A 15,265-nucleotide genomic window follows, 5' to 3' on the forward strand; every position below is an offset into this window, starting at 1 on the left:
AAATCACAAACATCAATAAAGGAAAGAAGTCTTGTGTTTGTATTAAGCTTCCTTTTCCTCCATAGTCAGAGTGTCAGTTCCAAATAGAAACGTCCGAGACAGGCTGGAAGAAATATGCAGTTTAAGTTAGCTGATACTCATTTTGTTTTTGAGAAGCTAATTTTCCACACTTTCTAAAGAAAGAGCAAAGCTTGATGAAAAGCCTGCCAATCAGTGTTAAATTAGCAGAGAAGACATCCGCAGAAAAGAAGTGCAGCATCTTATTCTCGGGGATTAATTGTATCTTTCTCCTTTCTTCTCATTTGCAGAATCTGACAGCAGTCAGAATTATGTGACTACAGAGCCTCAGCTGATCTTCTATCCCAGCATTACCTATGCCATCATCGGCAGCTCTGCTATTTTTGTGCTGGTAGTAGCCCTCCTTGCCCTGATTTTGCACCATCAGCGAAAACGCAACAACCTTGTGACACTTCCCGTACATCGACTGCAGCATCCTGTCCTCCTGTCTCGACTTGTCGTCCTTGATCATCCGCATCAGTGCAATGTCACCTACAATGTTAACAATGGGGTCCAGTATATGTCTAACCAGGGCTACCATAGGCCGCCAGATTTAGATTCACCACCATCTTATTCAGAAGCTGTGCTAGATCAAAGGTATATGCAGTAGTGTAACCAGTGGAGTATCACCTGTGTTTTCAACCCTTTGTTGTGCTTTGTGTACACCCAATGCATCTTGTTCATGATAATTTTCCTTAACAGTTTCACCACCCTTGCTTCATTAGCATTGATTTTGCTCGGGTGATGCCTCATAAACTGATGTTTATGTCAGTATTTAGACCCAGATATCCTGACTGGCTATTTACTATCATTAAGGCAAGTCACAGTTGCTACAATTTGGACTTCGGTTTTCACAGAATCAGAATTGGAAGGGACCATTTTGCCACTGAGCATAACTTCCTACTCAATACAGAAATCCACTTTAAAGTTCTGCTGGCAGAGTACTCTGATTTCCAAAATGATTCTTTCAGAATTGAAGTGTGCCGTGGAAATACATAGAGGTCATCATTTGGTCCTTCAGCAAAGGATTGTTACCTTGTCGTGGTGCTGGAGCTTGAGCACCTCAATGATGCCATGAGCTAAACCGTGAAGGGCCACCCAAGACAGGAAGGTCATGACAGAGAGGTCAGACTAAATGCGATCCCTGGGGAAGGTAATGGCAACCCACCCCAGTATTCTTGCCGTGAAAACTCAATGGATCAGTACAACCAGAGATATGTCGGTATACCATCGGAAGATGAGACCCCCAGGTTGGAAGATGGTCAAAATGCTACTGGGGAGGAACAGAGGATGAGTTCAACTAGCCCCAGACGTGATGACGCAGCTAGCTCAAAACCGAAAGGACGGCTAGCAGCCGACGGTGCTGGTGGTGAACGACGAATCCGATGTTCTAAGGATCAACACACCATTGGAACCTGGAATGTAAGATCTATGAGCCAGGGCAAATTGGATGTGGTTATTGGTGAGATGTCAAGATTAAAGATAGACATTTTGGGCGTCAGTGAACTGAAATGGACTGGAATGGGCCACTTCACATCAAATGACCACCAGATCTACTACTGTGGACAAGAGGACCACAGAAGAAATGGAGTAGCCTTCATAATTAATAGTAAAGTGGCTAAAGCAGTGCTTGGATACAATCCAAAAAACGACAGAATGATCTCAATTCGAATTCAGGGCAAGTATCTAACATCACAATGATCCAAATATACGCCCCAACCACAGATGCTGAAGAAGCTGAAGTAGAGCAGTTCTATGAGGATCTGCAGCACCTACTGGACAACACGCCTAAAAGAGATGTTATTTTCATCACGGGAGACTGGAATGCTAAGGTGGGCAGTCAAATGACACCTGGAATTACAGGTAAGCATGGCCTGGGAGAACAAAATGAAGCAGGACATAGGCTGATAGAATTTTGCCAAGAAAACTCACTCTGCATAACAAACACTCTCTTCCAACAACCTAAGAGATGGCTTTATACATGGACTTCACCAGATGGACAACACCGAAATCAGATTGACTACATCCTTCACAGCCAAAGGTGGCGGACATCTATACAGTCGGTAAAAACAAGACCTGGAGCTGACTGTAGTTCAGATCATGAACTTCTTATTGCACAATTTAGGATCAGACTAAAGAGATTAGGGAAGACCCACAGATCAGCTAGATATCAGCTCACTAATATCCCTAAGAAAAATGCAGTGGAGGTGAAGAATAGATTTAAGGGACTAGATTTAGTAGATAGGGTCCCAGAAGAACTATGGACAAGTTTGCAACATTGTTCAGGAGGCGGCAACAAAATACATCCCAAAGAAAGAGAAAACCAAGAAGGCAAAATGGCTGTCTGCTGGGACACTAGAAGCCCAAGAAAGAAGGAAAGCAAAAGGCAACAGTGATAGGGGGAGATATGCCCAATTAAATGCAAAATTCCAGAGGTTAGCCAGAAGAGATAAGGAATTATTTTTAAACAAGCAATCCACAGAAGTGGAAGAAGACAATAGAACAGGAAGGACAAGAGACCTCTTCCAGAAAATTAGAAACATTGGAGGTAAATTCCAGGCCAAAATGGGTATGATCAAAAATAAAGATGGCAAGGACCTAACAGAAGAAGAAGAGATCAAGAAAAGGTGGCAAGAATATACAGAAGACCTATATAGGAAGGATAACAATATTGGGGATAGCTTTGCCGGTGTGGTCAGTGAGCTAGAGCCAGACATCCTGAAGAGTGAGGTTGAATGGGCCTTAAGAAGCATTGCTAATAACAAGGCAGCAGGAGACGACGGCATCCCAGCTGAACTGTTCAAAATCTTGCAAGATGAGGCTGTCAAGGTAATGCACGCTATATGCCAGCAAATTTGGAAAACACAAGAATGGCCATCAGACTGGAAACAATCAACATATCCCCATACCAAAAAAGGGGAACACTAAAGAATGTTCCTTCAGCAAAGGATCGTTACCTTGTCGTGGTGCTGGAGCTTGAGCACCTCAATGATGCCATGAGCTAAACCGTGAAGGGCCACCCAAGACGGGAAGGTCATGACAGAGAGGTCAGACTAAATGCGATCCCTGGGGAAGGTAATGGCAACCCACCTCAGTATTCTTGCCGTGAAAACTAAATGGATCAGTACAACCAGAGATATGTCGGTATACCATCGGAAGATGAGACCCCCAGGTCGGAAGATGGTCAAAATGCTACTGGGGAGGAACAGAGGATGAGCTCAACTAGCCCCAGACGTGATGACGCAGCTAGCTCAAAGCCGAAAGGACGGCTAGCGGCCGACGGTGCTGGTGGTGAACGGCGAATCCGATGTTCTAAGGATCAACACACCATCGGAACCTGGAATGTAAGATCTATGAGCCAGGGCAAATTGGATGTGGTTATTGGTGAGATGTCAAGATTAAAGATAGACATTCTGGGCGTCAGTGAACTGAAATGGACTGGAATGGGCCACTTCACATCAAATGACCACCAGATCTACTACTGCGGACAAGAGGACCACAGAAGAAATGGAGTAGCCTTCATAATTAATAGTAAAGTGGCTAAAGCAGTGCTTGGATACAACCCAAAAAATGATAGAATGATCTCAATTCGAATTCAGGGCAAGCCATCTAACATCACAGTGATCCAAATATACGCCCCAACCACAAATGCTGAAGAAGCTGAAGTAGAGCAGTTCTATGAGGATCTGCAGCACCTACTGGACAACACGCCTAAAAGAGATGTTATTTTCATCACAGGAGACTGGAATGCTAAGGTGGGCAGTCAAATGACACCTCGAATTACAGGTAAGTATGGCCTGGGAGAACAAAATGAAGCAGGACACAGGCTGATAGAATTTTGCCAAGACAATTCACTCTGCATAACAAACACTCTCTTCCAACAACCTAAGAGACGGCTTTATACATGGACTTCACCAGATGGACAACACCGAAATCAGATTGATTACATCCTTTGCAGCCAAAGGTGGCGGACATCTGTACAGTCGGTAAAAACAAGGCCTGGAGCTGACTGTAGTTCAGATCACGAACTTCTTCTTGCACAATTTAGGATCAGACTAAAGAGATTAGGGAAGACCCACAGATCAGCTAGATATGAGCTCACGAATATTCCTAAGGAATATGCAGTGGAGGTGAAGAATAGATTTAAGGGACTGGACTTAGTAGATAGGGTCCCGGAAGAACTCTGGACAGAAGTTGGCAGCATTGTTCAGGAGGCGGCAACAAAATACATCCCAAAGAAAGAGAAAACCAAGAAGGCAAAATGGCTGTCTGCTGAGACACTAGAAGTAGCCCAAGAAAGAAGGAAAGCAAAAGGCAACAGTGATAGGGGGAGATATGCCCAATTAAATGCAAAATTCCAGAGGTTAGCCAGAAGAGATAAGGAATTATTTTTAAACAAGCAATGCGCGGAAGTGGAAGAAGACAATAGAATAGGAAGGACAAGAGACCTCTTCCAGAAAATTAGAAACATTGGAGGTAAATTCCAGGCAAAAATGGGCATGGTCAAAAACAAAGATGGCAAGGACCTAACAGAAGAAGAAGAGATCAAGAAAAGGTGGCAAGAATATACAGAAGACCTGTATAGGAAGGATAACAATATCGGGGATAGCTTTGACAGTGTGGTCGGTGAGCTAGAGCCAGACATCCTGAAGAGTGAGGTTGAGTGGGCCTTAAGAAGCATTGCTAATAACAAGGCAACAGGAGACGACGGCATCCCAGCTGAACTGTTCAAAATCTTGCAAGATGATGCTGTCAAGGTAATGCATGCTATATGCCAGCAAATTTGGAAAACACAAGAATGGCCATCAGACTGGAAAAAATCAACTTATATCCCCATACCAAAAAAGGGAAACACTAAAGAATGTTCAAACTATCGAACAGTGGCACTCATTTCACATGCCAGTAAGGTAATGCTCAAGATCCTGCAAGGTAGACTTCAGCAGTTCATGGAGCGAGAATTGCCAGACGTACAAGTTGGGTTTAGAAAAGGCAGAGGAACTAGAGACCAAATTGCCAATATCCGCTGGATAATGGAAAAAGCCAGGGAGTTTCAGAAAAACATCTATTTCTGTTTTATTGACTATTCTAAAGCCTTTGACTGTGTGGACCATAACAAATTGTGGCAAGTTCTTAGTGGTATGGGGATACCAAGTCATCTTGTATGCCTCCTGAAGAATCTGTATAACGACCAAGTAGCAACAGTAAGAACAGACCACGGAACAACAGACTGGTTTAAGATTGGGAAAGGAGTACGGCAGGGCTGTATACTCTCACCCTACCTATTCAACTTGTATGCAGAACACATCATGCGACAAGCTGGCCTTGAGGAATCCAAGGCTGGAGTTAAAATCGCTGGAAGAAACATTAACAATCTCAAATATGCAGATGATACCACTTTGATGGCTGAAAGTGAAGAGGAACTGAGGAGCCTTATGATGAAGGTGAAAGAAGAAAGTGCAAAAGCTGGTTTGCAGCTAAACCTCAAAAAAACCAAGATTATGGCAACCAGCTTGATTGATAACTGGCAAATAGATGGAGAAAATGTAGAAGCAGTGAAAGACTTTGTATTCCTAGGTGCAAAGATTACTGCAGATGCTGACTGCAGTCAGGAAATCAGAAGACGCTTAATCCTTGGAAGAAGAGCAATGACAAATCTCGATAAAATAGTTAAGAGCAGAGACATCACACTGACAACAAAGGCCCGCATAGTTAAAGCAATGGTGTTCCCTGTAGTAACATATGGCTGCGAGAGCTGGACCATAAGGAAGGCTGAGCGAAGGAAGATCGATGCTTTTGAACTGTGGTGTTGGAGGAAAATTCTGAGAGTGACTTGGACTGCAAGAAGATCAAACCAGTCCATCCTCCAGGAAATAAAGCCAGACTGCTCACTTGAGGGAATGATATTAAAGGCAAAACTGAAATACTTTGGCCACATAATGAGAAGACAGGACACCCTGGAGAAGATGCTGATGCTAGGGAGAGTGGAAGGCAAAAGGAAGAGGGGCCGACCAAGGGCAAGATGGATGGATGATATTCTAGAGGTGACGGACTCGTCCCTGGGGGAGCTGGTGGTGTTGACGACCGACAGGAAGCTCTGGCGTGGGCTGGTCCATGAAGTCACGAAGAGTCGGAAGCGACTAAACGAATAAACAACAACAAAGAATGTTCAAACTATCGAACAGTGGCACTCATTTCACATGCCAGTAAGGTAATGCTCAAGATCCTGCAAGGTAGACTTCAGCAATTCATGGAGCGAGAATTGCCAGATGTACAAGCTGGGTTTAGAAAAGGCAGAGGAACTAGAGACCAAATTGCCAATATCCGCTGGATAATGGAAAAAGCCAGGGAGTTTCAGAAAAACATCTATTTCTCTTTTATTGACTATTCTAAAGCCTTTGACTGTGTGGACCATAACAAATTGTGGCAAGTTCTTAGTGGTATGGGGATACCAAGTCATCTTGTCTGCCTCCTGAAGAATCTGTATAACGACCAAGTAGCAATAGTAAGAACAGACCACGGAACAACAGACTGGTTTAAGATTGGGAAAGGAGTACGGCAGGGCTGTATACTCTTACCCTACCTATTCAACTTGTATGCAGAACACGTCATGCGACAAGCTGGGCTTGAGGAATCCAAGGCTGGAGTTAAAATCGCTGGAAGAAACATTAACAATCTCAGATATGCAGATGATACCACTTTGATGGCTGAAAGCGAAGAGGAACTGAGGAGCCTTATGATGAAGGTGAAAGAAGAAAGTGCAAAAGCTGGCTTGCAGCTAAACCTCAAAAAAACCAAGATTATGGCAACCAGCTTGATTGATAACTGGCAAATAGAGGGAGAAAATGTAGAAGCAGTGAAAGACTTTGTATTTCTAGGTGCGAAGATTACTGCAGATGCTGACTGCAGTCAGGAAATCAGAAGACGCTTAATCCTTGGGAGAAGAGCAATGACAAATCTTGATAAAATAGTGAAGAGCAGAGACATCACACTGACAACAAAGGCCCGCATAGTTAAAGCAATGGTGTTCCCTGTAGTAACATATGGCTGCGAGAGCTGGACCATAAGGAAGGCTGAGAGAAGGAAGATCGATGCTTTGGAACTGTGGTGTTGGAGGAAAATTCTGAGAGTGCCTTGGACTGCAAGAAGATCAAACCAGTCCATCCTCCAGGAAATAAAGCCAGACTGCTCACTTGAGGGAATGATATTAAAGGCAAGACTGAAATACTTTGGCCACATAATGAGAAGACAGGACAGCCTGGAGAATATGCTGATGCTAGGGAGAGTGGAAGGCAAAAGGAAGAGGGGCCGACCAAGGGCAAGGTGGATGGATGATATTCTAGAGGTGATGGACTCGTACCTGGGGGAGCTGGGAGTGTTGACAACCGACAGGAAGTTCTGGCGTGGGCTGGTCCATGAAGTCACGAAGAGTCGGAAGCGACTAAACAAATAAACAACAACAACATCTTTGGTCATACTTACTGATTTGACTCATCAAAATGAATTGGGGTTTATTCAGTGTAGAGGCCATTTTCAATTAATGGTCCCTTTGGTTCATTACTCAAGATGCACTTGAGCCAACACTATGCCATTTGCAGCCCATGAGAAGATCACTTTTCACTTGTGTTTGCTGCTATCTTTAAAAAAATCTGAGGCAGGTAGGTATAGTACTTCCAGGATAGTGAAGAACAGAGTCCTAAGCAAACACTATTTTTTAAAAATTATGCAGAATGTTGAGCTATTATTGCCATGGGTGCCTGAACCTGGAGGGAGGAGGAAAACACATACATACCTGCTTTCAAAGTTTACCCTCCAATGCCACATAAAGTGGGCATTTCTGCACTTCATTGGTACTGCCTGGGAACTGCTTTATCACCATAGCATAAATACTTAAAAACAAATTCACTTCACCATTAATGGCATCACTTAATGTTCACGAGATTCTTACAAACTGATCACAATTTCCACTTTAGGGACAACCAGATGTATTTCTTAGTAACGATATATTAAGTCTGTACTTTAAGAAATATGTAGCATTCCTAATATAGAATACTAACCTTGGGAGAAGGATCCGGATTCATTGAGGAAAATTAAAAATCCATTTATATTGTCTCCCCCCCTCAAACGGGTTGGGTTGGGATAAATCCTAAACTATGGCAATTAATAGTTCATGATTGACTGATGCATTTATGCATTCTAAAAAATTTGATTTCACTCCCCAAGATTTTAACATGTAGCATTAGAAAATCAATGAGAAGTCTCTTTCATCAAAGATACTAATTCAATATTATTTGTCTGCAGTCAGTTGTGGGAACTAAGCTGTAGGTTTTTTATTTTTGTTTTTAACTTATGAAGCCAGTCCATTAATTTCTTGGCTTTGTTACTAAGATTTTTATTGATTTCAGTGGTGATTATGGGGATGGGTGGCTGCAGCTTTTGTAATGCTGATCAACTTCTAATATGTCCTCAATTTGGTCCCGCAGTCCAATTCTATATCATTGCAACCCTGCGTGTAGGAAGAACAATCAGCATTGTACTGAATAAAATGTTTTCTGGTCCCATGCCATCTGTTGCAAAAAACACAAATCATTTTATGTTTTCATATGGGGAGAAGCCATTCTAAGTATATTTTGTGAGATAAGGGTAGACACAATACTTTTAAACAGGATTGCTCCACTCCTCCTTATTCTTTCTAGTGCAAGGTAAGACCAACGTCTTCTACAATAACACATAAGTATAAACAATTATAGTACGTTTGTGAAATACCAGAATATCCCTCAAGGACCCTGACTCTTGGTTGCTTCCTGAGGAAGCCTTTGTGGTTTTCTTGGCCCCAAGATTGCCTTGCCACCTTCTGATGTGTTTTTCTTCTCTTTAATCTAGTTAACAGCCCTTGGATTTCCTGTGGGTCTCTCATCCAAATCATAAGCATGTCTAACCTTGTTTAGCTTGAACAACCTCACTCAGGGGTATGTGCGATTTCCCTGAGCTGAGAGCTGCAGTTGGCCTTGAAGTAGTGTGCCAGGGACTGCACATCAAAAAGTAAAATTCCTAAAATTTAACACGCACATTATTTTTCTCTTCCAGTCACACTAAAAATTGCAGTTTAATAATAGTGGGGATCTGTGGGGATGGTACCAAAGTAGGCCTGTTACTGGAAGAGTAGTGGTGTTATAGGATTAGCTGAGCCTTTTTTTCCCTGGATTTCCAAGGATTTGAAGCATCTGAAAGGCAAAATAATCCCATTTCCATTCTTAAACTCCTCCAAAATGGCCTTCTAGGTATCACAAATGGGATGGTGGACAGCATGTGTGGTATGGGGGTCCATCTCTGCCTTTATAGCTTGGTGAAGCAAAATTCAAATGCAGTTTATTTCATGCATCCAGTAACTTGGCATCTAATTTATATTTTGCAGCAGACCCCCATGGTTTGATCTTCCTCCACCTCCATATTCCTCAGAAACAGGATCCCAGAATCATTTAGGCCTCCCTCCATATCGTTCTCGAACTGGAAGTGTGGTAAGCACAGATGCTACAGAGGCAAGAGGTCCAGAGATTGTGGACAGCGGTCCATCAAGAAGCCTTTTTGCTAGTATGGAGTATCACAGTACACTGTGTGAAATTACAGCTGAGCAAAATGACTCTCTGATCAACTCAGTTTCTGTCTGAGAACTGTAAACATTTATGCACATTTTTATGGATGTCTGCTGGAACTTGTACTGAAATTAAGAAGTCCCAAGTCATTTGGCTTCTTTCTACTTGATGATTGCAAGTGCTATTATGAAAGGAACAAGAGCTATGTGAACTCACATTAAACAACTTCCCTCAATCATTTCAAGGGAGAATGAGCAAGAGAAGGTGCCAGTGGCCTCAGTCATGCTAGATTTAACTACTGAATTGTGAAATGGTTGGAACAATTGAGAACGTCAGTTCATTTTCACTTGCTCTCCATCATAACATGCTGTTAAAGCATATCAGGTATTTACTGGAATTCATGTATTGAAATCAAATATAGACACATGTGCCTCGATACATGCCAGTGTTTCAAATGAGCTCTGTGTGCTTTTTAAATTTCTTATTTATGACTGTAAGAGTGTATATAACAATAATAGTAAATGAAGCTTGCATTATGCAAGTATTGACTGTGTTGCTGATGGCATCTGGAAGTCCATGCTCTCAACAGAAAAATGAAGCCCCGAAGAGTCACGGGAAATATCATGTGCACAGTTTAACCTGTTTTGTGTTTAAATCACAGACTCTGCTATGAAGTAAACTATTATTACTTCAGTAAGAAAAATTAACATAATTTTTCATGGGTGGGGGTAAAAAGGATTTTAAGCCACCTAAACATTAATGGAACTTGAGCTGACAGTCACTGACTAGGAAATAGATCTTAGAGTCATGGTGGACAATTCAATGAAGATGCCAACCCAGTATGCAGCTGCTGTTAAAAAAGAAAAAAAGGAATTCCGTGTTTGAAATCATTAGAAAGGGAATTGAAGCAGAATTGCTGATAATGTCCTTATATACATCTGTGTTGTGATTACACTTGGAATATTGTCTGTGGTTCTGCTCACAGCACTTTAAAATGATACAGAGATAGAAAAGGTGCAAAAAGAACAACTGAAATTATTTGGGGCTGGAGCCGCTCCCCAGCAAGGAGAAACTATAGCTTGAAATGAAGGAGGATAAGGGAAACAGTACAGAAGTCTACAAAATCGTCCATAACATAGGTAACGTGATTGGAGAAAAGTTTTCTCCTTCACTCTGTGTTAGAACTCATTCATTGACACAAAATGCAGGGCGATTTAGGATCCAAAGAAGGAATTACTCTTTTATACAACTGATAGTTAAACTGTGGAGTTTGCTGCTAGCAGTTGAGTAATGGCAGCCAATTTGGATGGCTTTAAAAGGGGATTGGACAGATTCATGGAGGGTCAGGCTATCAATACCTGCTTTTATTGGTGGTCATCTATTTTCTCCTGAATCGTAGTCGGCGTGCCTAATGTACTGGAGGCTATCTCCTCCTAGTCCAGGTATGAGATTCCCCAAATCATTCTGTTCTATGATCCAGAACATGAGACTACATAGCCCTACAGCCTGATGGCACAAGGCTCTCATATTCTTATTCATCTGCTTATCACAAGGTGCTTCATTTCAGCTTTCTTCCTAATAGTGAAGAATGAGAACGTCTGCCTTGTACTCTTTTGTAATTAGTATGTGTATCTTAGAAGTTGAGTGAACCAGATTTTAGCACTCTGTCGTGCATAGGTATAATTTGACAATTTGGTGGCTCATTTGGTCTACCTGTTTTGATAGATGTACAAATCTCTTTGAGAGATATTCAGAGTGCCTTGGAATTTATATATCAATTTGCAGAGCTAAAGCTTATTAGACGTATTGGGGAATACCTTTCATACTATGAGACTGAAACGTCTTACAGAAAATGGTATCTTGATAGCATTTCCTTGTTGAAAAATCATAGGATTGATTCATAGGATTGATTCATTCCTTACATAGCATGCTTATTTGCTACATATACTCCATTATTTGAATTGTAAGTATGAGGTGGAGGTAGATACCAGCACTTCTCCCTATATATTTAGAAACATGCACCTCTCATACATACCATATCATTTATCTTTACTGTTGGTGCATGCAGCCCACATGCCTTTTTGAAATGGTGTGAATCAGCTTTTAGAATTATTAGTGCTTGGACATTATTCATGTAGCTTTAAATCAGTGAAATAAGAATCAAATGATTTTAAAAGCAACGCAGCAAGTTTTTTGTTTTGTTTTACCCAAACATAAGTATAGGAGTCGTAGTCCTTATTGGGAGCACAGAATGGGCATTTTAATCCATTGCCCACCTTTGTGACCAATCCAGCTCAGGAGCCTACGCCCTGACATTGTAATTGCCAAAGATGTCTAATTTGTTAAGGTCTTCAGTAATGCAAATTTCAGGCCCCAGCTATTTGATTTGAACTGGCACTGAATTAGCAACAAAAGTTAAAGGTGTTTCTTTCTTTCTTTTGGGGGAGTTTCATCTGGATTGGAGATGCATGATGGTTTTTGAGTAAAGGCAAAAAGGCGTAGCAGTTAATTGTGTATTTAAAGTAATGTTTTGTGTGATTCTAAGGTACTGTTTTATTTGAATTCAGTTTGTGCTCATTCAATCATGTCCTTTCTACAATACAATACATTGTCTTTAAGCTGTATATATGTATATTTCTGTTGAAATACTTGGATTTGGACTCTTAAAATAAATCCCTTTTTCTAATTGTATATTTCCGTTTCCTGTTAGAGGTTTGAATTAATCAAGAGCCCTTGTTAGAGTATATGTTCCTGAACGTAAGCAGAGTGCTGAAAGAATACTGAGTAATTATGTAGCAGAACATCCCATTTAAAAAGTAAAATAAATGTTGCTTATAATATAGTTGTCTTGGATGCAGGGTAGACGTTTAGCCTACTGTCAATGAACGCTAATAGACCTTCATTATATTTGAAGTAAAGATAAATTAAGAAATACAGAAGAATAGAAAATCTTGAATCAGCCAGTGAGTGGGGAACTGGGAATGCGAGGGAATCAGAGGGAGGTGGGAGGGCAGGCAATACCATAGAGATTGTGATGGGCAGGGGTAGGCATGGTGAGAGTCTGAAGGCAGGCTGCACTTGGAGATGCTGTTAGAGAGAGATCCTGATATATGGCTCTCGGTATGCATTTCAGATAGCAGGCGATTAGATTCATATAAATCCACTCTCACCCAGGATCTTACTGAAGGTGCTGACCTGGCATGTATAACAGAACTGGGTGGGCTCACAGCGGTGTGTCTCCCTCTCAGAAATATTCCACTCAGGTTTTGGATTTTGCATCCATTGGAACTGCAGGGGAGAGGCAGTGGGGTGGCCACCATTCTCTGTGAGTCATTGCAGGCTCTCAGAGGTAATGTTCCACAGATAACCAGCTGTGAGATTCTCTAGTTGAAGTTAGGCCTTAGGAAACAGATGGGATTGTTGCTGCTGTACCCCAAGGTATCATCCCTGCTTAAGCTGCTGGATTCTTTCCCTGGGTAGTTTAGCAGACCCCAAGGCTGTATTCTTAAGGACTTCAATTTGCCATGTGGTGTAGAGATTAAGGAAGATAACCTTGATAGAGATATGCAGGCTCCATTACCAAAGCAACAAGCAGGGAAACATATCTTAAGTCCATGTCATGAGTGCCGTTGAGCTGAAGTCATCAGCGCAATGGCACACATGACAATAGCAAGGAAATAGGAGAAGGGGCTCAAGATAAGTAGCCATCAACTCACAACGACTAACGGCCAACAAACAATAACTAAACGGATCACGGAGCACACCCAAGCCATCAGCGCCAATACAACGGAGATCGCCCAGCTGACAGCAATCACCGGATGAATAGAAAACCCGATGATGGGCGATCCCGGAACGCCAGCGGGGCCTCACAACCCCTCACCCACCGGCAGGGCAACGTATGGGACAAAGGGGGGTGACGTGACCGCGAGTGAGGGGGCGCTGACCGGCGCGGGGTATTTAAACCCCGCACCGGCGCGCTCCTGTCACTCTCAGCTTTTTTCTTCCGACGCTGTAACTGCGCTGTGAATAAACCAGAGCCTGATCCATCGAACCAGTGTCTGTGCATTATTCAGAGGCAGGCAGCGCATGACATAAAGCTGAGAGTCATAAACTCAGCCTCGCCGAGCCCCACCGGACGACAACGAGCCGCGGGAGGAATAGACGGCGAGAAGACCAGCAAGATGAAGCCGGAGCGACGCGGGCAAGGAGGGCGAGCCGCACGGCAAGAGACAGAGGAGGACCGACCAAGGCCAGAGGCACCGCGGACTCCCGGAGCCATGGACGCCCACCCCACCCGACCCGAGCCTCAGCTCCAACCCCAAGGGGAGATGGCGACGGAGGCAACCCGACCGCGGGAGGGAGCAACATGCCTTCCGAAACCAGCGGAGGACCCCGCGCCCCACATCGCACCCCAGCAACGGGCGTGGAGCGACAGCCCAACGGCGGTCAACACGGAGGAGGACGATGGAGACACCCAGCAGACGGCGGAGGAAGCGGACCAGCGGCAGAGGGAGGATGAACCCCGCCGGCAACCCACCCCCGCCGACGCACCGACGGAACCGGCCCCAGCGGCGGCGCGGGCCGTGGACGAGGAGGCACGAGCTGAACTCGCGGCCATGCGGGCCCAACTGACGGAACTCCGGACCATGCTCCAGTCGCTTATGCCCCCCGCGCCACCCAACGACGTCCCCGCACAGGCCCACACCCCGAGCGAAGCACCGAACCCCCACGGGCCAGCGGAGGGTCAGCAGACGGCCCAGGCGGACGACACCACAGGCCGGGAAGCGAGAGGCAGGGCCACGCAAAACGCCCGGGCCCCAAAGGACTTCCCCATCTTCTTCGATGGGAACCCCACGAAACTCTCGTTCTTCGTAACGAACGCCAGGGAGTTCATGGGGAGGCACGGACACTCCTACGACTCCGAAGCCGACAAGATCGCCGCCGTGGCGATCAAACTACAAGACAGGGCGGCGGACTGGTACGTCCAACTGTACGAGTCCAGCTCCCCCGCCCTCGCCACCTTCCCTGCCTTCATCAATGAGATGAAAAACTACTTCGAAGACCCCCTAGCCAAAGTAAGGGCGAAAAGCGCACTCCAAAGACTTAAACAGGGCACACGCACGGTCCCAGACTACGCCCTGGAGTTCAAAGCCCTCGCGGGGAAGGTCAGCGACTGGTCCGAGACCACCCTGCTGGAAATGTTCAAAAGGGGGCTCAATCGCGACGTTCTCCAATGGGCCCTCTACCGCGACGACCCAGAAACGCTACACGGGTGGATCCACCTCGCGGGGAAAGCCAAACACGCGCACCGCACCTTCCTCATGACAACCACGGAAGACACAAACTATGCCGGCAAAAAGGTACCCGCACCACACGTGGGGATGGCCGGCCCCATATACCCAAAAAAGAAATTCAATCGGGAGCCCTGCGGGAAGTGTGGCAAACTAGGGCACAAGACGGTGGATTGCTTCGCCAACCGACCGCCGACCAGTGCGCCTAAACCCACCCCGAAAATTAGCCCCAAACCACCCAACCTGGGGCCGCCCCCTCACCGCCGAATGACCGTGGCCACAGCGACACCAGAGGAAGGCTGGGACGCCTACTGGGGGGAAGAGGAT

The 15,265-nt window shown here is 44.4% G+C and overlaps 1 protein-coding gene across 1 annotated transcript in view; it reads left to right on the plus strand.

The window, feature by feature from the left end:
* LDLRAD3 (low density lipoprotein receptor class A domain containing 3) overlaps positions 1 to 10,544 on the plus strand; it is a 196,349-nt gene extending 185,805 nt beyond the window's left edge. The window contains exons 5-6 of the mRNA XM_063289620.1: positions 309 to 654; positions 9,470 to 10,544. Coding sequence (XP_063145690.1) covers positions 309 to 654; positions 9,470 to 9,722 — 599 coding nt within the window. The 3' untranslated portion in view covers positions 9,723 to 10,544. The remainder of the gene's footprint in view (positions 1 to 308; positions 655 to 9,469) is intronic.
* The last annotated feature ends 4,721 nt before the right edge of the window (positions 10,545 to 15,265 follow it).

The sequence above is a fragment of the Candoia aspera genome, chromosome 1 (assembly GCF_035149785.1).
Source record: "Candoia aspera isolate rCanAsp1 chromosome 1, rCanAsp1.hap2, whole genome shotgun sequence".
Classification (NCBI taxonomy): Eukaryota; Metazoa; Chordata; class Lepidosauria; order Squamata; family Boidae; genus Candoia; species Candoia aspera.